This window comes from Apium graveolens, chromosome 7 (assembly GCF_009905375.1).
Source record: "Apium graveolens cultivar Ventura chromosome 7, ASM990537v1, whole genome shotgun sequence".
In the NCBI taxonomy this organism is placed as follows: Eukaryota; Viridiplantae; Streptophyta; class Magnoliopsida; order Apiales; family Apiaceae; genus Apium; species Apium graveolens.
Window position 1 is genome coordinate 78,932,863 of NC_133653.1, and position 22,098 is coordinate 78,954,960.

The 22,098-nt window shown below is 34.5% G+C and overlaps 2 protein-coding genes across 2 annotated transcripts; both read right to left on the reverse strand.

The window, feature by feature from the left end:
* Positions 1-2,955: 2,955 nt before the first annotated feature.
* LOC141675258 (cation-chloride cotransporter 1-like) lies at positions 2,956-16,422 on the reverse strand. Its single transcript, XM_074481970.1, has 13 exons — positions 16,109-16,422; positions 14,092-14,241; positions 13,735-13,813; positions 13,299-13,390; positions 12,231-12,345; positions 11,693-11,793; positions 11,504-11,565; positions 9,212-9,439; positions 8,042-8,156; positions 6,639-6,833; positions 5,507-5,907; positions 4,432-4,593; positions 2,956-4,141 (listed from the first exon to the last, which is right to left on the reverse strand). Exons 1-13 carry the CDS (start codon positions 16,252-16,254, stop codon positions 3,051-3,053), a joined length of 2,937 nt encoding a protein of 978 aa, XP_074338071.1. The 5' UTR covers positions 16,255-16,422; the 3' UTR covers positions 2,956-3,050.
* A 634-nt stretch (positions 16,423-17,056) lies between these two features.
* LOC141670803 (BTB/POZ domain-containing protein At1g30440-like) lies at positions 17,057-21,732 on the reverse strand. The gene is made up of 4 exons (XM_074476801.1): positions 20,999-21,732; positions 20,147-20,216; positions 18,316-19,548; positions 17,057-17,720 (listed from the first exon to the last, which is right to left on the reverse strand). Exons 1-4 carry the CDS (start codon positions 21,055-21,057, stop codon positions 17,181-17,183), a joined length of 1,902 nt encoding a protein of 633 aa, XP_074332902.1. The 5' UTR covers positions 21,058-21,732; the 3' UTR covers positions 17,057-17,180.
* Positions 21,733-22,098: the final 366 nt, after the last annotated feature.

The following is a 22,098-nucleotide window of genomic DNA, read 5'->3' on the forward strand; positions in this document are numbered from 1 at the left end:
CTACACCCTACTTGGCCAAGCATAGCTTCAATCTCAACTAAGTTCAATTTCATGGTTGAACACATATCAAAATAAGCTATTTTTCCTCCTAAATAACCATCGAATTTCTCAGTGAATTTTCCACCAAAATGTAGTTTAATTGTAAAGAAACCTGACATATCTGCATAAATTTAGGGTTTCACATCAAATTAGGCATATCTATTACTAATCACATATACTAATCAAGTAATGAAACAAATATTGGGGACCACATACATAAATTACACTACTTTATACTTTATATATCTGCATGCTTCAACCATAAACAAGTAACAAAAATCCATTATCCAAAAATACACATGAAACCCTTAATTTGCTACTCAATTCAACAAATAGAAGGCAAAGATGATTACCATCATATTTAGGAAACTCGTTGCCAGTGGGTAGACCAAAATCCACAATCTTCAATCCTTCGACTGATTCGCCTGGGTTTTGGGTTGCGTCGTCTGGGTTTGGGGCTGCATTGCCTGGCTTTTGGGATCCTCGATCACCGTCAATAACCACCCTTAATCGGCCTCTCATCGATTCGCTAATTTAGAAAATAGGGTTTTAGAGAAATAGACAATTCATAATCTGTTTGTTTTATGTTTTAGAGAGTTAAAAATTATTTTATGCTATTGGACATAAAAGCCCCGTCCTTTTTAACGTTAACGGAGTACTTTTAACGGAGTACTTTTAACGGAAGGCTGTCAAAGGGATGTAAATTCTGCCGCCACAAATAGTTATGGGATGCGTAATGCAGTTATAAAATGTTTGGGTTAAAAAGTGCATTTCGTCCGAACCACTGGATGCAAAATGCAAATAACTCTAAAATCTCTTTTTTATAAAATACAAATCTTTTAAAAATTTCTTTCTACATTCCTACACCATTGCAATCCCGTTACCTTCAAGATCAGTTGTGCAGCATGATAGTACATAGTTGCCCATATTGGGTAGACAAAAGACTAAGCAAGCTATTAAATTGGCAACAGCGCTACGATGTTGTTTTAGGGATTACTAAAGGGATCGTCTATCTCCACCGGACTCTTGACAAAGATTCATTCATCGAGATCTCAAGTCGAGCAACATTTTGTTGGATGTTGAGATCTATCCAGAAATATCAGACTTTGGAAATGATTAGAAGTTTTGGTGAAAGTGAAAGGGAAAAAAATACAACAATAGTGTCAATTCTTGCGGTGGTTACATATCACCTAGTATGCACTTGATGGAATGTTTTTAGTGAAGTCTGATATCTATAGTTTCGGTGTAACAGTTTTAGAGATACTAAACGGTATGAAAAATGAAAGGATTCTATCAATCAGATCCTAGCCTTAAGCTTCTTGGTTATGTAAGCCCCGACAAGCTAACGATTCGCGATTCATCATCGAAGAATTTTGAGAAAATTGCATTTTACACCCGTTAAATTGGCCAAAAATCAATTTTATATACTTATTTTCAGATATTATAATTTGCATCCCCTTGTTTGAAACATGATTCAAATTACACCATTTTTGTCAAATTTTATCAAGTTTTTAGCCCAAATTCATTTTCTTCAACAACATATTTGATCTATTCTTAAAGACAAAAGATAAGATATATTGTAGAAGATAACAATTCGGGCTAAATAATTAAGCAAAAAGGTGCATATTGAATCGGATTTCAAAATAGGGGGATGCGAACTGCAATTTTTGAAGCTAGGTATACGAAATTGAGTTTAAGCCAAATTTAAGAGGTGCAAAAGTGCGGTTCTCCCAAGAATTTTTAACATATAATCTAACACTGGCATGGAAAGTTTACAAAGATGGCAATTTTTTGGAACTTGTTGGTGAGGACATTGTTGAAAACTGCAGTCCTTCGGAAGCTCTTGGTGTCATACAAACTGGATCATTGTGTGTGCAACCACATCCAGAAGACAGGCCAAGCATGCCAACAGTGGTGCTAAATGCTAATGCTATGCAGTGAATCACACTTCGTGAGCCTAAACAACCAGAGTTTTTTGCAGAGAGAATGCCTCTTAATTCGGATTCTTCAACCGGCAAGGATCAACCTCTCACATCTATAGTCCCGAGATAGTTTACTTGACTTGACAGATGTATAGCTCTAATTTTATATTTTGTTATTTTTATTTTTGACATCGTGCACAATACAGATGTTGATGAACAGATTACGTAATAATGTTATGTTAATTTTAAATTTCATGATTATAAACTATGGCAATCAAGCAAGCTCTTGTTAAGTAGCTTTGGTCTTATTATTCTTCCGTGTAACTCTAAATTAGTCATGTGAAAATATGCATGCATGCATGCGGAGAAAAGTCCTGTAGAGGTTGCGGTGAGTTTGCAGTAAGCTTCATAATAATTGCTTAAATTAGCTTCCGTGAATATTGGAAGTAAAGAATTTGAATCGCTAAATGACAATAACAATCTTGAGTGAAGAAATGTGGTGTAGGATGAAATTGGGAAAAGCAAACTGATAAATCTATGCATCCCGTGTAACTTGATTTAACACAGATATAGTTGTTTAAACTCACCTCGTTCACTGAGATGGCAAATCAGTACTTGAGCTAAATCTCTGAGATTACAAGTCGTCCTATAGACACGACTTACAGGTTCACTTTGCATAAATCTCATCCATATTTAAAAATTAGCTTCAAATAGATTAAACCCTCGGCATAGCATAAAAGGCCTGTCCAACAATCAGTCTTATATCACAATTATCAGTGAATTAACGAAAAACAACTCAACCGACTGCTATCAAATTATTAAAATCTAAGATATCCCACTGGTCTTACAGCTCCGGTAGCTGACATACCAAAATATTGCAAAAACAATAGCTAAATTTTTTTTAAAAGCTGAGCACAATTCATATGTAAAGCCAGAAAAATGACCTTTCTATATATAAAATTCATTTTTTTTCTCCATCCATGACTATTTGTGGTAAAATCAAGAAAAGAATGAGCCTTCCTTTGAACTAAAAAGTTATATAAACAAAAATGTAAGAGAAAATTACAAAGAACAAGAGTATTTTGTAACCTAGGTAAAGAGAGTGACAACATCTCTACGGTATCCTCTGACTATCAAAAGCCTAGGAACATTTTCAACTAATAGATCCATGTATTCCATGTAGAAATATGCAGGATGGTTAACAGGAGGTGGCGGTAGACTTACAAGCACAACTGTAGCCATTCTTGAATATCTTAGAATTGTTGAGTTCAACTTAAGAGTGGTGTAAAGGAATTTTTCAACCTGTTGCTCATGGACTACTACAGGCTTCCCATCGGCCATTAGCTCTGTCCCGTTTTTCTCTGCTTTGTCTTTCATATCTTTCAAGTAACTGGCATTCCTGCGCTGAGCAGCTGCAAATGCCTCAACCGATTCGTCCTGCTTTGCTTCAGCATCTGCTTTAGTATCCCATGATTTCATTGATATAACAATGACTTCTGCTTGCATCCTAAGATCATAAAGAAATTTCTTAACATCAGCTTTGAGCTCCTCTGCATCAGAATCTTCTTCAGCAATGCAGAACACCCGTATCTTACAGCTCTCAAAACTCTCTTTTGTAAGGAGGAGCTGGGAGAGGAGAAGCATGAGACCACCATCTCTCACAATCCAATATAAATCAATCGTCCCATACTGCCTCTGATACTCGTTTGGCCATTCATCTAGACCCTTAACAATAACGACTGCCTTATTTGCCACAATGCAGTCATTGATTATTCCCACGAAAGTGGCTGGAATTTCTATCAAGTTTTCACGACGCCATATTTCTGGATATCTCATTACCACAATATTGGGCTTGAGGTTCCCAAGCCCCATGGTTTGTACAATTCCACGAAATCCTTCAGACATATTGGGAGCTACAATTATCTCAGCAACACCTTCACAACGTTTGTACTCAATATAGGTACTAAGTTGCTTGCAAGCAATCTTTGCATCTTCTGCACATTCATGATAATCACCATCAAGGATAGAGGCAAAGATGGACATTCCCCTGCCCTTCTTCTTCATGCAATTGGCAAAGTCGGCAAGCTTTGGATGGCAGGGTACATTTTCTGGTAGTTTCCCCCATGGGCGGCAGAAAATTAAAGGAATAGGGTACCAGTTCTTTGGGTGTACTTGGCTTGCTGGAACACAATTAGAAAGAATACAGACAGCAGTGTAAAGTTAAAGTCGAAATAAGAACCAACAACAATAAACATCTGTCAAAGTCAAAGCAAGCTAGTGTTTTAAAAAACTAGAACTCATATGGCAACATATTTGCAAGATGAGATTGATAAAGAGAAAACAAAACTTGATCTTATAGTATATATGTAACATGGGGTGAAAAGTGGTAAAAAGACAAGTGCTCTAGAAGACTTGGAATAAATTCAAAGCCAATGAAGTAATCATGCTTCTATAAAATAAGCATACTGACCTCCTAAAGATCGAAGACTTCTAAGTGCTAACTGAAAGTATGCACTTTTGAAACCATCGCCCCAGTCCCCGGCTTTACCTTTAAGGCTCACATAATAATATATGAGGCTTGCTAGGGCCAGAGACACAACAGTGAACGACCAGGATATCAAGAACATGATCACTGTCAGACAAGAAAAGGCATGTCAATTTGACAAAACACTGCTGATAGGCACACAAACTTATATACAGGCACTTATAGTTATTGGTCCAGGAGTGCATACCAAACATAGAACTGTAAATATCAAGACTGTGCATTATGGAACTGATAAGTGCACATTAATTATAACAACGAAATGTTTTAAGTTACATATGTAATTTATATTTAACGAAAAACGTAACAAAATGACCCAAGACATTATTATAAAAATTAAAACTATTACATAAAGGACACCCATGGACGAGTATCCACGCTTCAACTCAATTGCTTGCAAGAGATGGAAAGCTAAGAGGAACCTTTTGATTTTGACATGAATTAGTAAAAATTAAAATAGGTTCACAGCTTAAAAGCCTTGTCATAGAAAAAAAATATAGTGACTATATATATCTAATGCTTGCAAAACTGAACTCCTCTATTCTATCTCAATGACCCTTCTATACCTGATGTTCACCAACAGCTTCCTATGCAAAATTAACAAGAAACTTGGGAAGGTCACCCGGGGATGAGGGTAAGAAACATGTGTGGCATGTATATAAAAATTACATGTGTGTGCACGCATGTGTGTGTGAGATCTAATTTTTAATTTGTGATCTATTATTTGTCATCTACCAAATACATGTGCACACCTTGAAGTTTATAGGATGGGCATATTTGCAAGCCTATACTCTTTATCGTTGATTGAAGCTCAACCTAATAATACTACATCAAATTCTTGCACAAAGATTTCAAAAGTCATCAAATTTATGACATTCTAAGCTTAGACGTTCAAGCGATTCTGTACTCTTTAAGGTATCAACACACTACTTCTCTTCTCAAAAATAGTCAAATTAATAGGAAAAAAAAAAAGTTTCTCGTTGAACCTACAAGGGAGGCATACCTATACAAAGTGATGCACCAAGTAGAGAGAGGCTCCAGTGGTGAAATTTCCACCTAGGACGCCAGCTGGGAGCATCTAAAAGATCCAAAAGAAAGCAGGATAAATTCACCCCAGCGTAACACAGAAGATAAAACATAGTTGTAGTTGGCGATATAAGATCCAGGTTCCCAATTACAACACAACCCATACAAATGAAGGCAGTGAAGAGGGTAGCAATGTGAGGCTCATCCCCTTCTGCAACCTTAAAGTAATTGAGAACAGGTAGAATGTCATCATTGGCTATAGCTGCAAGCAGGCGTGGAGCACCTGTCAGGCTCTGAAGAGCTGCACCTAAGGTCGAAAGGATAATTCCCACATAAATGAGTGCAGGAAAAGGCCAAGCAACAGTAGCTGTAAGCAACCTGCATATATAGTACAATCATATATCCAGACAGTAATATTGTTGCAAAACTACCATCTAAATTAACTCTTAAAACGATACAAGTGTTCAATCTTCATATTCTGTATAAAACTGAATAATATTACAAGGGCAGTCAAATTATACATTATACATAAGATTATGACCCAACGATAAAAGATATACATGGGATCAAGGGTAAAAGAAGACTAATCTGCTCATAGAAGGTTATCATCAAAACAAAACCTAAAAATGATAATCTGGACAAGCAGCCTCAAATAAAAACCTAAGGACATGTAACTATAAAGTTGATAATTAGAATCTAGCATCAACACGAACATACTTTGGATTGATTTTAAAAGCTTAAAAACCATTTTAGAATTCATATAGATAGAACCAAGTGATATTACTCTCTTTATAAATTGAGATAGAACCAAATTAGATAAAACCAGCTTCCATCGGTAGTACCCAATGAAAGATGAACTCAAGGACCTTAATGCCAGGTAAACATACATTGAAAAGCTGCCTGACCATAGGTTGACTGCTTAATAATGCAAACCTAATACCACAGACTTTGTGATGAAACATGCAAATTAGAGTAAGAACTGCTGATTTGATACAAGCAACTGACTGCCTAAGAAACAAATAGAAGTAGTCAAATAAAGTCTAATCATGTGCTATTTCTTCGTAACTGAACTATCCTTTCCTGTGCTCATGAATATCTCAAGAATATACCTGTCTGTAAATAACTTTTCTCTAGTTGCAAGAGCCCCAAACAAGAACACTGATAATATGTAGAGTCCCGTGGTTGTAAGTGTTGCAGCCAGTGTTCCAATAGGAATCGAGCGCTGAGTGTCTTTAAGTGAAGCAGAGCGATTTGAACCTGCCATAATTCCCGTGACAGCCGGGAAAAAGAGACCTACCAAAGCACTACCACCAATCTATGTACGTCAGAAATTTCATTTAAAAAATCAATATTAACGATTAAAAAAGATACTAATATTAATAATTTTACTACTAACAATAATGATATATTTTGGTAATAATTAAAATTAACAATAACAGCGGTAACAGCAAGAGGAAGAGTAGTGGACCTAGTTGTATCAATTACTATCTTTTGCTGTGAATAAAAATGTTTCCCTAAGTAAAAAAAAACATACCATCAAAAGCTAACAGCCAAAATAATAAAAAAACACATTTAAGCTGATTTGTTAGTACTTGAAAAAAAGTAGATGTGAAATCTCTCTGGTCAAACCCATTAGGAAGCTTTATTCTCAATTCTCACAACAGAAGACGTGTGTGGAACTTAACATTGAACAACAAATAAATTAGACTTAACTATCTTATAAACTTCAGTATGGCTATCACACAGCTACCAAACTATCATAAACGCGATATTATTTGAGAAGGTTTCAACTGCTAGCATCCCAAGGTTTTAGACTTCAAGTATGGGACATAATGTTTGACATCACAGATCACTTAACTAAACAACTTGTGCAGATCAAAAAAATTATTGACATATACATTCAATGTATTTGTCTTTTTATAGGAGTGTGTGTATATATTCCAAGAAGCAAGAAACAACAAAAATATGATGCTCGGCCTCTTCCGAAAACCCTGCCTTACCCGTGTCCGCAGGACACGACACTGACACCGACACTTGGATCCGGATCCAAATGACATTTGGAAAATGGACACTTCATCTCAGACATTTGATAGCCTATCTCTAATATTTTATTATATTAACCCTTTAACTTTTGACATTGTACCTATTATAAATTTATATCTATAATAAATATTATTTTGCCCTTGTTTTTTAAAAGTTTATGTATTATTTTATATAAAATGACAAGTCTTTGTGTATAAAAAATTATCAAAATATATCAAATATGCTAATTGTCGTGTCCAAATCCAAGTGTCGGATCCTTATAAAACGTGTCCCGGGGTCTTTGATTTTAAAGTTCAAAGAATCGGACACTCTGATTCGTGTCCGTGTCCAATCCTTCTTAAAGAGTCTGAACATCACAACAAGTGTGAAAGAATTAGCGGGATTGTCTCTCCATAACACAATCTAGCAATAGCAGTAAAGTATTGGTATATACAAAATAAAAAAAATACAAAACTAAGTAGACACTTACTTGAAATTCCAGTCTATTTTTCCATCAGGGTCAGGAATTCCAGCATTGTTGGTCGGTTGATATTCTGGGCTCCAATTGTCTCTAAAAGTTTTACTACTTAAGCCCGTAAAGCCAGCTGTATGAGTTACAGCAAGAGATATCATCCCATAATTAAATTATTATATTACATGACCCAAAAAATATATAAAGAGTTTAAATATAAAAAGATAAAACCTTTTAAACCTCACAGAATTTCTAGAATTACTAACATCAGCAAACTGTATATATAATAAATCAATGACAAACATAACAAAAGGTTTACTCATGCTTAAATCTTAATAAGCCCCTACAAATGCTGGTCGATTTTGCCCATCTATTGGTAAGTTTTGAGGCTTGTGAATATATTATATTTTAGTTTGTATCTTCAATTTTGCTATATTTTGTCTTGGAAAAGTAATGGTCTGCTGTATTTATTCCATAACTTGCCTTCTCCTTCAATCTACACAAGAATTAGAGGAAACAGAAGAAGACACTGAGACATACGAAAACAGATTATATTGTTATAGTAACAGTGACACTTATCTATGGTAGTATCCTGAAAAATTTATATTAACAGTGACATTAATCTTACTATCCCGACAAACTTGAACATACAATCTTTTTAGCAATACTTACGAAAATTTACCTAGTCACGGATTTTAGATACATCGTATGGGGGTAGATAAGGTGATTAGAGGGTGGTAATTAATTGGGGGCAAACAATACGAAAAATGTTCTTTAAAGCATTAAAAAGTTTTATTTCTTCCTGCCAAATATCATAAAGGACACGCATGTGGAAAATCAACGTGTTAAAGGCACGAATAAACATAATTCTGATTAACCAAAACAGAGAGTATGCACTGGTTAGAATAAGTAACTTATGAACTCTTTAAAAAAAAGGGATGTAATATAATAAATGTGGTGAATCACATGCCACTAAATTATTCTTTCCACAGAAGAAGAAAAAAGCAATAACAGAAACAAGAAATTAACAAACGAATCCTCAGGCCAAATATATACATTTTAACTCCCATATAATACTGTATCAAGTGTCCCAGTGAACAGACTGTCGTACTAAATATAGCAAGGGTAAACATGAACCATAGCTAATATGGTAAGAGGAAGCAAATATTAACCAAGATGAAGACTTACTTGCTGGATGATCTTTCTTCGCAACAAGTATCCCAACAAATATTGAGGCCAACGAAAACAATACAGGCACAAGAAAGGCGGGTGCAACCCGATTGATCATTTTCACACCACCAAATACAATGAAACATAGAATGATAGTCACTATGATCCCGTAAATCTGGAGGTCATGTAAACTTGGGCTTGTTATAGGCTCAGCAACTGCTGTCCCATTTACTCTCGTAATTGTCTCTGCACTTAAAGATAGCAACTGCAATCAAGTGGGTGTGATGTGGATTACACATAGTATACTATCAAACATAACCAGTCTCTTGGTACCCCGACCAGTAACCAAGAAGTTCACCACAAGTATGCATTCAACATGGACAAACTTATAAACTAATGATGAAGTAGAAAAATAGAACTTGAATATGAAGATGCAACATATATATTAGTTCATAGTGCACTCTGCAGAGAATTTTGATGGAGTGATATTAACTTTGTAGAGCACTCACTCGTGATTGAGATGATCCATACCTTGACACAAGTGACAATATACCAAATTATATTAGATATCTACCTTGAAACTTTTTTTGAGACTATAGAGAGCAAGAAATACAGAATTGAAAATAACGATTCAGAAGGATATAAATGATTATGAGAATATTATATATATGCCTGATGGAATAGAGATCCTACAATTTCCATAAATCTAACAACAAGATTAATTACAAATTACAAGTAAGCTAATTGGTACTATTTAAACAGTTCAGCTAAAACTAATGTCAACTTGTAATAGATTAATCCTACATCACTTATATACTCTCTTAATAAACTTAAGGATCTTGCACTATACTAGCTATCAGCAAATCAACTAGTATCTAATACTCTTTATAAAATAACCGAAAGGCCCTTTCAATAGGTACGTCGCAGGAGTAGCATTTTTAATTTTTGAATTAAAGAAATTTGGACAAGTTCAAAACTCAAACTATAGTTTTTGAGGGAGGAACCAGATATAAGGTAATACCACATCAAGCTTTTAGTAAGCAGGCTATAACCATCCTAGTGTATTCCTCATCCTACTATAATTGCAAACTTTGTTATAAATTTATCATTCCATATAGTTCAAATCAAGTCTATCATTCATTTACTTCATCACATTTGAGACCTTTTTAACATTAATATTTACAATCTATTATTTAACTCCTAATTGTATTGTAATCAAATATTGAGTTGCAAAATAAATATTAGCATTTTATTATAAGTTATTTCGTAAGCTAATACTAAAATTTTAGTGTGTACATATTTTTATAAAAATTATCTATAGTTTCATAGCAATTCATAAATATTAAACAATTATACAATAGTATTTCTATATATGAATGGAGTGATTCTATATTATTATACTTTATAGTATTAACAATAGTAAATTAAATGTATATTATTAGAAGGTATTACAAAACTATATTCACTATTTTATCGTGATTTCAATTCAACAGAATTTGGTGCCCATTTAAACCACCGGATAAGATACTTAATTGGGGTGAAATTCAAGTCAACTTAACAGCCTGCGCTTTGGTAATGACTTATGTGAACTAAATTACAACTTATATGTTAAAATGTAAAAGAAGTAATAGCGTACTTTTTATCAAACTTATTTTCATATAGTGAGAATGTCTTTGTCAACTCCCATAAGCTCTGACATTCATCATGGGGTACAAACGATAACAGTTTCCTATTAATTTTTCATTATTTTAATATATATTTTTATATTTTTTATTTTATATGTACGTTTATGCAGGTAAAAGTTTATAATAACTTAAAATTCATGTGTTAACCAAACAAGAACCAAATTTTTTTAAATAAGTCATTTTATAAATTTTACAGAAAATTCTGGTAACTTAAAATTTACAAAGGTAACTTAAAATTTACAAAACACTTCACCAAACTTACAAGTAAACTATCTAAAACATAGTAACTTATAAATAAAAATGTACTTATCACTTGTATGTCACCTATATAACTTAAAAGTAAAAACTAACTTCTTTTTTAAGCTTACCCAAATGGAATCTATTAGAAATATTAATAGGCAAGTGCTTGGCACCACTTATATGCTAGTAAAGATTTAACTTAAATATCCTAAATTGTCGCGCTGTAATGCAATTCGTAACAAATGCAGTAATTAATATCACCATTAAATCTAGCAAGTCATTAAATTTGAAGATTAAGAAATACATAGTCATTAATAGTTAAATAGGACTCCTAACTTTAACAATGAAATGTTAACATCATCAGAAGACGTAGCAAATCAATTACCTCTAAATAATCCAGCACTGGGTACAGCATTTAAAAAAGTCTCTACTGCTCCAAGTACATAGCTATAGTCACAATCAAACAAACAAAACAATATTTTACATGAGCATATATCAGTATAGAATACAGTAAGCATAATTAAATTATTACAATATATAATATTCAAAATTTCTTATGAGCCTTTAAACTTACAGTGACCCAGAAACTGCATTTCCAAGAAAAAAACACAAGCCAATGCTAACTCCTACTTCTGGTCCCAAGGCACGACCAATGAGATAGTAAGGTCCTCCACCCTAAATACACAGTAAATAATTTAAAAACACAGACTTTAATCAATCATGTAGCCAATTTGACATGTGCATACACCACTATGGAGTAGCCCTCTTAAAACCAAAATTGTTTTAAGCAAAAACACAAGATTTTACTAAATAGACGTGTACGCCAGAACTAGAAAAAGAAAACATGTAATGTTACATAGCTTCATGAAATTATTTAATCGACATCGTTACTACTGATATATTGGAAATTAAATTTTGCATGCAAAATAAGAATCGTACATAAATTAAAAATTCAATGGACTGGATCAGGAAACTGAGAGATTGTCCCAATAACACTAAGCAACTGTTCAAAAAATGTTCTTGTATTAAATAGCACTCTCTTGTCTCTGCATGTCATATTAATACGAGCAATGTATGGCCAGAATGTAATAAAGAATAAATTCTCTACTTACCTTCATTGCTCCATTAGTTGCAATTGCGCTCAATGATACAGAGGTCAGGAATGTACATAAACCACAAAAGGTAACTAGCAATAGTGACTCGCCTATGCCAGCCATACCAACAATCCTGTGCTTCCACATAAACAGACAACAGTTTGTTTTAAATTATAACCAAAAAGCATTACTAGCTTCGTCTATTGAATTAACCAAAAAAAATATATAAAAAAAATAAAAAATAGCCATCATAATTACAACTGAAGATACGAATCAAAATGAAAAAGACTGTGGAATGGCTAATCCACTTTTGCTCAACATTACAAGAAACACAACCAAAAGGGATAAAACACCAGTACTTCACCATGTTTAACACAAGATAACCATGAAAATTTGGTTGGCTGCACCAAAAAGAACCTAATGTCACAGTCTGAACTGATGTTATAAAATGCGAGTCCAATTAAAAATTTCCATCAAGATATTTGATAGTGACTGGTCTTTGCTTAAAATTAGGATAGCCTGTCCCCCAAACCAAGCTAAAAGCATAATACAAGGACTTGGAAAAGAGTTTGGTTCACCTAAACCTATATGGAGGCAAGTAATATATAAGTTTTAGACTAACCCTTGTAAGCTATAAAGAAATCGCGATTAAAAAAGTAGATATTTAGTGAAAAGGTGGTCAGGCATTTGAGTTATTGGCTCATCCAACCATGCGTATCTGGTTCAGCGCTTCCCAATTCCAGTTAGCTTCAACAAGAATCTGATCTCTGGGCACCCCCACTTTATAGTCTTTAAGGGACCATTTAAGCTTAAACTCACTGTATATCTATCACTTTTAAAGTACACAATTTTTTGAAATATATATATATATATATTACTTAAAAAATTTTAATTTGACAGAACAAATTATTTTCAGTAACATATACAAAAGAAACAGTATTTTCGTAAGGAGTTGCTAATATCAGGAAATGACATTTAACAGGAGAACCGGAAGGAGTTGATAACCTCTATATTCTGCTTAATTAATAAAATTACAGGAGTATATATGTCTATTTAGAATCAACTAGGAAAAGCAAGAAAGATTACCAAGAGAAACGGATGTAATATATAATTCCCAAAATATTTTGCAAACACGGAACAAACACTCCCATCATTGTTCCCAGCTTAATGGCAGTATTCTGCACAGTAATGAAAAGATTGAATAACAAAAAAGATAGCAATGTTACAATAGTATGCTAATGATCATAGGAGCAAATCAAATGTAAAATCTATGCATCAACTGTTGAGCATTATCTGAGTCATCACAAGAGTAAACTTGCATTAAAATTGAAGTTACAGTTCATTGATTGATGCCTCAACAGAGCTCAACTGACCAAATTTAACTATTAGTGTTCCAATGCGGCAAGTAAAATAAAGAAACATGGTAACTCACTTCCAATGAGTCAATGACTAATCTATGAAACAGAGGGGAGATCCAGGCATGTTCCTAACACTTAAAGAGACCAAATCCTAAGTACAGTACCTTCGGGTGCTGCTCCAAACTGGAACCATCTTCACCTTCTCTTGGACTGGATGGTGCTTGAATCGGCTCTCCAGTCATGCTGAGACAGCAAACCCCAATTTATTTATTACAATTATACAGATTCGAAATTCATTATGTCCAAATTGCATAAGGTAAAAAACAAGAATAAAGCGCTTGTATAAAGAGCTGATTCATTTAAGCCCCCTCTTTTGTAGCATCCACTTTGTAAAAATGACAAATTTTGCATAAGATTAATTTCCTTAAAACTCCTATCAAGTTGAATATATGAAGCTGAATATTTTACAGATATGGGAAAATTATAAGAGCAAGATGCAGAAAAGATTATTTCACTTGTACCTCTTAAGACCTAAAATATTAACCAGAGAATCGAAACCAAACAATTCTAGTTTTGATTCTTCATGAGCACCATTAGCAACTCCATGAGTAGGCAATGACCCTTCTCTTGCATTTGTTATAAGGTTTGGTTGCATACCTACTTTCACATTCCTGCATGACATAGAAACAGGACTAGTAAGAAGCTACAAACAAAAAATACCTTGCATTATTGAGATATACTGAAGCATGGTACTGCAAGTTGATAACATCAATAATTTTAAAAAAATTAAATAGAGATATTTTGAAATTTGTTCAAAAACAAAATAACAATTATTATTATTATTATTATTATTATTATTATTATCATTATTATTATTATTAACTGATCATATAGTTTCACATAATTGATCATATGACCTGTGGTGTTTAAAAAAAAAGATCACATGAGCTCTCGCGTGCAAAACAAAAATTAATGAGCTACTATGACCTTGCAATCTGCCACATCCTCATGGATTACCAAATTATCATCATATGCCACTTTATTGCAGGACATTGTCAACAAATTTGTAGCTCCATGGAAGTATAAATAATGAATGCAAAAGTGGAGATAAACCACTGTGCAAGTAACAATTGTATCTTCCGAAAGGCAATATATCAAAATTCAGATAACTCAATACTGCTCATAGATGGCCCAGGAGGCCAGGACAATTCAGTTCTATAGACTGCCTAACAATCAAAAAGCCGCTAAGATATATTTCATTACATGCCCTGTGATATGTCACTATTTAGTTGAATCATAATTCTCAATCATACCACAAACTGACCCAAAATGTCATATATATATATACACCAAGTAATAGATAGAAGCCTAAAATCAGCACTGAACAAAGCTGGCATGACACAACTAAATCCCCAAATTCCAAATTCAATAAACATAATTAGACCAACAATAAGTAGTATAATCCACTCCGAATATAGCAGTGAGAAGTAGGCTTGGGGAAAATATGCGGAGACATGGCACACCCCTGCAATATTCCATCTCTTATTTTATCCGTAATTTATTTGACCCTTAATTTTGTCTAAGATATCACCTAAAATTATACCCAATAAGCTATGTCCACACATCTACCACTTCAAACTTCCCTTCATGTTCCTTCTTCATCATCTAACACTCGTACCCATACATCATTGATGTCCTCCAATTCAATCATCATTCTTTGACACGGTGTGTCACATTATCCTCAACTTCCCCCTCTTTTTTCTAAAAAAGAGCTCAGATACTTCAAATTGTAATTCTGAGGCACCCTTGTTCCTCAATGCAGACTTCAACCCTGCCTTATTATGTCCCCCCATATGTTATCCTATTAGCAAAAGTTCACATTTTTTATCCAACTAAAATATCAAACTCCCACGTCCCGGGTTCAATACTCGCTCACCCCGAGAATTTATGAGAACAGATACTCATTTGTAAGGCTATAACCCATATTTATCAAAAAAAATAATAAACTCCCAACAAGCTATTCTGCAACACTTTACGCTCTCACAACAACGTTACAGGAAAAAAACCTAGTCGAATCCAAAAGCAATCCGAGAAAACATACCGATTAATCTAAATTCCCTTCCACTCACTTAAAACAACATTAGAAAAAACACCAATATCCTAGTTACTCTAGAACCAACTAATGTACTTAATCGTATAGGCATTAATCAAATTACTTACCACATTAATTCAGTTCATTCTACTCAAATTCTCTAGAACTAATATAACATATCAAATCGTATGAATCAAACAACTAATATAAATGTATATAACTGTATGAATATCGATCAACAACTAATCATAGTAATCGAACTTAAATAACATAACGAACTACATAACCAAGTTCTAAACTTCTACAATCAAAACCCCGCAAGTAATTGAGTAGAATTCATAGATAAACAACTTAAAATGACGAAATAACATTAGAAATCACAATGCAGTAACAAAATGAAACAAGAAACAATTCAAGAACAGATCAAATAAGAAGGCAAAGCTGACATGGAAGAAGATGAAGATCCAGGATCCAAGGAAGACATTTCGACAACGGCTCGATCGCTGTCCTGCGCAACTACTGGACTGTACTTTCTTCCTATCCGAAATTCTCGCTGATTAGATACTGCTTCTATCTCCTCCTCATTATCCATCTTCTTGTTATCCGATCTGCTGAGAGAGAGAGAGAGAGGGAGGGAGAGGTAGAGGGGGATCTTGTAAAGCAATAAAGAGATTTGGAGCTGACAAGGATGAAGGTGTTTGTGTATTGTATGTATAGATTTAGAGAGAGAGAGAGAGAGTTTTGTTGAAAAATGAAGGAAAATAAGGATAGTAAAACAAGAAAAGACGATTAGTTGTATTTTTATGAATTTAGTGGGAATTTCTTGGATTTTACTTTGACCTGGTTAATAATATGATATCCCCCGTTTCTGCCAAACAATTTACAAAATGTCCATTTACAACACAAATGTAAATTTTATTTTATTTATTCAAAAAAATGCAAATTTCATATTAATCTCATATAAAACATTCATTTTGTTAAATCACATTTTTATTACAAATACACCAATTTCAAAAAGAGTTAAAGTACCAAATTCAGTTGAAATTTAACGAGAATCAACTGGAGTCAAACAAATTTACAAATGTAACTGCAAAATTTAAATATATATATATATACATGAAATAAAAAAGTTAATTTCATCCATAACTCTACTAATTCCAGAACTCGAAAAAACTATTTCACTTCCCTTTTTTTGCCCTGCTTTTGCTCCTAAACAATCTAGGAAGCAAAGTCATAAATTTTTGAAAAATAATTAAACAAAACAATTCTTTTAAGTGCTCTTTATGTTTCATGCAAGTATGAAAAAAAATTGTACGCAACAGGTCACATGATATATGCATGAAATGCTCCAAGGAACTTTAAAAAAGTTGTGTTTCTAAATAAAGAGTGAAACAAGGCTAAAAATAACCAATATACAGATTACAAAAGATTTCAAGTTCATAAGATGGAGATACAAATTAGAATATAAAAACCAGAGTTTAAAACAACATAATTTATCTATATTTATCGATTAGACTATTATTTTTTCTTGAGCTTTCCCTGCTTGTCTTTCGCCTTATCAGCGACGCCCTTTTCACTTTCATGTTTCTGTTTGCTAATAGCTCCCTGTTGAGCGCTGCACATCTGAGACTTCATCTTGAACCCAAGTTTCTTCGATATGTTTTCCCATGTGCTAGTTCCTTTAACCGTGCTTAATTTTGCAATCTCTTCCCTCATATTTGAACATTCTTTCTCAAGCTCAGAGACCCGCATTCGCATGCTGTCCATTCCTACTTTCAGAACTTGATTCTCTCGCACAGCTGTGTTCCATCCTCCTTCGTTAGATGTGAGCAAACCACTAGTTAATTGTCGGGACCCATCGAAATTGTCTGAGACGAGGAAGCTACTGGCAATGGAAGTCCGAAGTTGGAGTTGCTCAAAAAAGAGGACTTGGACTATGATTCTTAGTGGTAGCCTCTCGTTTTGTGCAGCGTGAGTGCAAGCTTCCAAGGAGAGTTTCTGGCAATCAATCAGCCTGCATATCTCTTCTTTGTCTGCGTCTGCCAACCACGGGTGCGACTGCAGATTGTAAAACAATAAAAAATTTGGTGAGCCCGAAATATGAAAACAATACAAAGCAATTTGATATCAGTTGCGATTGCATGCAGTGTTTTAAGAGTTATTGTCCCTTGAGTTAGCGATATAATGTTTGACACAACCATCTCGATTGGTCTATGTACCCACTTGCCAAAATCTGGGGGAATTGGCAGATGCAACATATTCACAAATCATCTGCTGTGAGAATTCATGAAGCCGGTAAAAGCACTTTATCTTTCAATGAAAATAGTCAAGTTTAGTTTTTATTCAACGAAAATAAGTGCACAGTTGATGAACATACTATCAGTGTTCAGTAGAAATTGTTATAGTATTAAACTATCAGATGACAATATGGGACAATAATGAAGCTTTAAAATTGCAACTGATTTTTTTCTATTAATCTTGACAAGACTTCAGGGAGTTGAAGTGCAAAGAAGGCCCTATTTCTACTACTCTAGCTTAATAATGTTATTCAATCTTTTCAATAAACTTGAAATCTCCAATGATTAAAAACTAATGCAACAAGATAAAATTCCCTCAATTAATAATACCAGTATCAAATATGAAGCGCCTGTACCTTTAGATAAATGTCAATTGCACGATAAAGACCATCATCTAAGATCCTTGCATAATCAGGAACTGCCGCAGCAAGGGACTGAAATTTGGGGAGCTTCAAATTAATATCTGGAGCAACCTCTGCAAGGTACCCATCAATCAGCTTGGCTACCATTGTAATTGGTGTCAGTGATGGAGAACCGATCAACTGACCATCATCGACTGAACCAGGGGAAGCTCCAGCGGTTACCTGATCCATGGCCAAAAAGTGCTGAAGAATTCTCTGCACGCACTCAACATTATATAGAGTCTCCATGGTATAAGAGAAGTTCGGCATCAAAAGATCCTCCAATGTCGCCTGATGAAGCTGCATCCCTATTCTTTGTTCCAAGTTTGATATGCAAGTGGGACTCGCCCGTAGAATCATGGCTGTTCGGAGTAAGCCAAAGAGAATATTGGTTGGGACCAATCCCTTCTGCATCGGAAGTAAATGATCAAGTTCTTCAAGCAAAAGCTTTTGATCTTCTTCAGATAGTATAGATCCTGAACTCACTGTTCCAAGACGGCAGCTAGAATCACCAGTACTCTGACGCCGATTAAGCCCTGGCAGGTACTTCTTCGCATAGGTGGTGAGGGAGCCCACTATTATCTCCTCCTTGATTCCATTAGACTCCATTGCAGAAATCAGCCTCTTGTAGAGAGGTAAACTCAAATTTGATATATCTTCATACCACCAATCTGAACTTGCTGTTTTTAACTTGGCCCCTGTGCTAATCCCATTCCACAAGACACTTCCACCGGGACTCTGCAACTGTCTACCATATACTACAACAGGCCAGCCATGCAGATTTGGATCAGGATCAGTACTAGCTTTCACAACCAATGACTGGATTAAACGTGCAGTAATAGAAAGCTCTTCTGCATGAGAGAGAACACTTTCACACCCCTGGAGAGCTCTTAAAGAGTCAGTCCAGTTCTCTAAGACTACTTGATTTATGAATAATTCAGTTTGCGGAACTAGATTTCCCTCCCCATACTCTGCGTTCATTTCAAGATGCTCCGCCGCACATCTAAGGTGTACAACATTTCCTGCAGTAACTTCAATTTTTACTCCATAACAGAACTTAGCAACAAGTTCAAAAGTTTTTGTTCCACCAGGGACATCAAGGAGGTTAATGACACAGCCATCTTCTCCTTCTTTGTTAGCTTCAGCAATCAATCTTTCCATCACCCCACTTCTGGAAAGCAAGGGAAACTACATTTCAAGAGAAAAAGGGAACTTTTTAGAGGTTGTAAATATAGATTTATTTTATTAGAAACCTCTCATTGAAATCTTTCTGTGATTTATTTCGATATGATTAAGAAAAACCTTGTCGACTTCCCCACAAACTTGAACATCAACACTAAAAATCATTCCTATCACAACAGTTTACAACACATACATTATACATATATATTACTCGACTAAACTCCCGACTGTTACCAAAACACCTGCACGACTTATCACAATAGTAAATAATGACCTTTCAGTGAGTACATAATCCAGTCTATCCAACAGGCCTATTTCTGGTGTCTTTTACGTTAAAGATAATGAGCCCTACAGACAGATCTTTTTTGATAATGTCCAATACACGGGACACTTGTAAGCACAGGGAAAGAAAAGTGGGAAGATTGATTTTCAGGGTTTCAAACATTATTACCATGGTTTTATAGTTTCACCACTAAATAATCTAGTTACATGCACTTTATATAAGAAAATCAAATTTTCCCTTCTTGTTAACTGACAAGTAGATAGGAATAACTACTGATAGTCTGATACTGCAAAATTCTCAATGCAATCAAATAAATATTACCTTGTGAAGATGGAAGGACATATCACCAACTTCAACAATGATATCACTTGGAAGGCCAGTTGTATAGAACCTACAATAGTTTTTTAGCACGTCGCACAAGCTATCACATCAGAATTCAGAAATGATACCTATGTTTATATTCATAATTCGTTACCCAAAAAGATAATGTTTTTAAATTTGTTGTAGAAGTGCATAACCCAATTAAAATGATGGAGCCAGCAGAAGTCCACTAACATTCATCCAATTTTCTTTTTCAGGTTACAAAAGGGTTCTTAAATTAAAGTACTAATCTCACTAGATTCTCGTTGCATTCCTTCATGTTGGGTATTGCGATGGAGAAGATGGATTGATGGGACAGATGAGTGTGCATGAGGAAGATGAATGTGGTATGAAATGAAACTTGCGGAGGCAGCTTATGGAGCAATGTAAAGGGGCAAACCCTTGCGGGAAGGATTAAAGATAAAACTTTGCAGGATAAGACAGGTGTCAGCAAGAAGTGTTAGGCTTAATTGTGAACCAAACAGACTAAAAACTCATCCCATCCTTCCAACCAAAAGCACCAGGTTATAAAACACACTGTAAGAGCCAAAAACTTATAGTACAGAAGCAGGAAATGCTGCGAAAAAACACTTTGAAACCCATAACCAAAAATTCCTCAAACATGTGAAATAGTCTGACCAAAACTTTAACAAACAAAGCATACATCGCATATAGTACATGATAGCGTAAATTGATAGTAGACAATGGATGTTGGATAATGATAACAATAAATATGTGATGAAACAGTTAGAGATAGCAAAAGTTTGAACATATTAACCAAAAAGAACAAATTCAGAATACCAGAAGACATACCAAGCCTGCCCTTTCCGTTGAAATGCATCTGTTTTCGACCCCAACTTCATACAAGCCATTACTTCACAAAGAAATCTTACCCAATACAGAGTCAAGCACCTCCTTCAAAACTCAAATTCCCTGCTCAAAGAAAATAAATTTACAATTGAAAGCCTTCTAAACTAAAAATTCCCAGGTCAAAGACTGAAACCCAATACTTAATTCTTGCAAACACCTCCAAACTCCACCTCTCACCTAAAAACAACCCAAAATATCACCAACCCACTTCTCAAAACCTCCAATTCTTGAGCCAAAACCTAAAAATTCCACCAAGATTTAACAAAAAACACATAAAGTTACAAACTTTAAGCCCTTAAACCCATTTCAAGAACAAACCCATGTCAAATAACCCACAATTCTCCCAAAAAATCAAAACTCAAGAACCTTACAAAAATCAAAAACCCCCTAATCACTCAAAATTCAGATCATGTCTCTCCAAACCCACCACTAAAAACATCAAAATCAAAACCCCTTTGACACATTAGTCAACAAACACAATCATACATTCAAAATGCACATAATCACACATTAAATCCCATTAAAGACCCTTTATGTAAAAACACAAGATATCACAATTCATGATGTTAATAATGGGGAAATGAAAACAAAGAGAGTGGCATGTGTAATAAATGGCACACACAGCAGGTGAGGCACTCAAATGGTGGGGGGAGGGGACCTCCAGGCTCACAAAACAGACACACTCATTCTCTTTCTAGAACTCAGTTCCTGACAAAAGTACTTGTTTTTATTAGAAATATGTTTAATAAAAAATATTTAAATTAAAATACTTAAAGAAACAGTAGGCCTGGACCATTATACATGTACACTAATGTTAAGGTATACTTTATGTACTCAAATTGCGACTTTTTGTCGGCGCTGGCCTCACGCTGTTATCAATTATCGTCTCGTTTCTACTAATGATAAAATACCTTGATCTAATTTAATTTAATTAATAATTCAATTCGGGTTGATTTTAAATAAAAATGGTCGGTTAGAAAGAGCATCTCAAATATAGTGATTATAAAAACGATTAAATGAAATATGAATAAAGTAATAATTAT

Bases quoted from the DNA above. Each gene is read 5' to 3' on its own strand.
- LOC141675258 (XM_074481970.1), bottom strand. From the start codon at position 16,254: ATGGATAATGAGGAGGAGATAGAAGCAGTATCTAATCAGCGAGAATTT. The intron at 8,157-9,211 runs GTAAGTCTTCAT...TAACTCATACAG, and splicing joins GAAGAAAGATCATCCAGCAA to CTGGCTTTACGGGCTTAAGT. The intron at 4,594-5,506 runs GTATGCCTCCCT...CTTGTCTGACAG, and splicing joins TGGTGCATCACTTTGTATAG to TGATCATGTTCTTGATATCC.
- LOC141670803 (XM_074476801.1), bottom strand. From the start codon at position 21,057: ATGGCTTGTATGAAGTTGGGGTCGAAAACAGATGCATTTCAACGGAAA. The intron at 19,549-20,146 runs GTAATATTTATT...CTTGAAATGTAG, and splicing joins TGTCCTTCCATCTTCACAAG to TTTCCCTTGCTTTCCAGAAG. The intron at 17,721-18,315 runs GTACAGGCGCTT...TACAATCTGCAG, and splicing joins CAATTGACATTTATCTAAAG to TCGCACCCGTGGTTGGCAGA.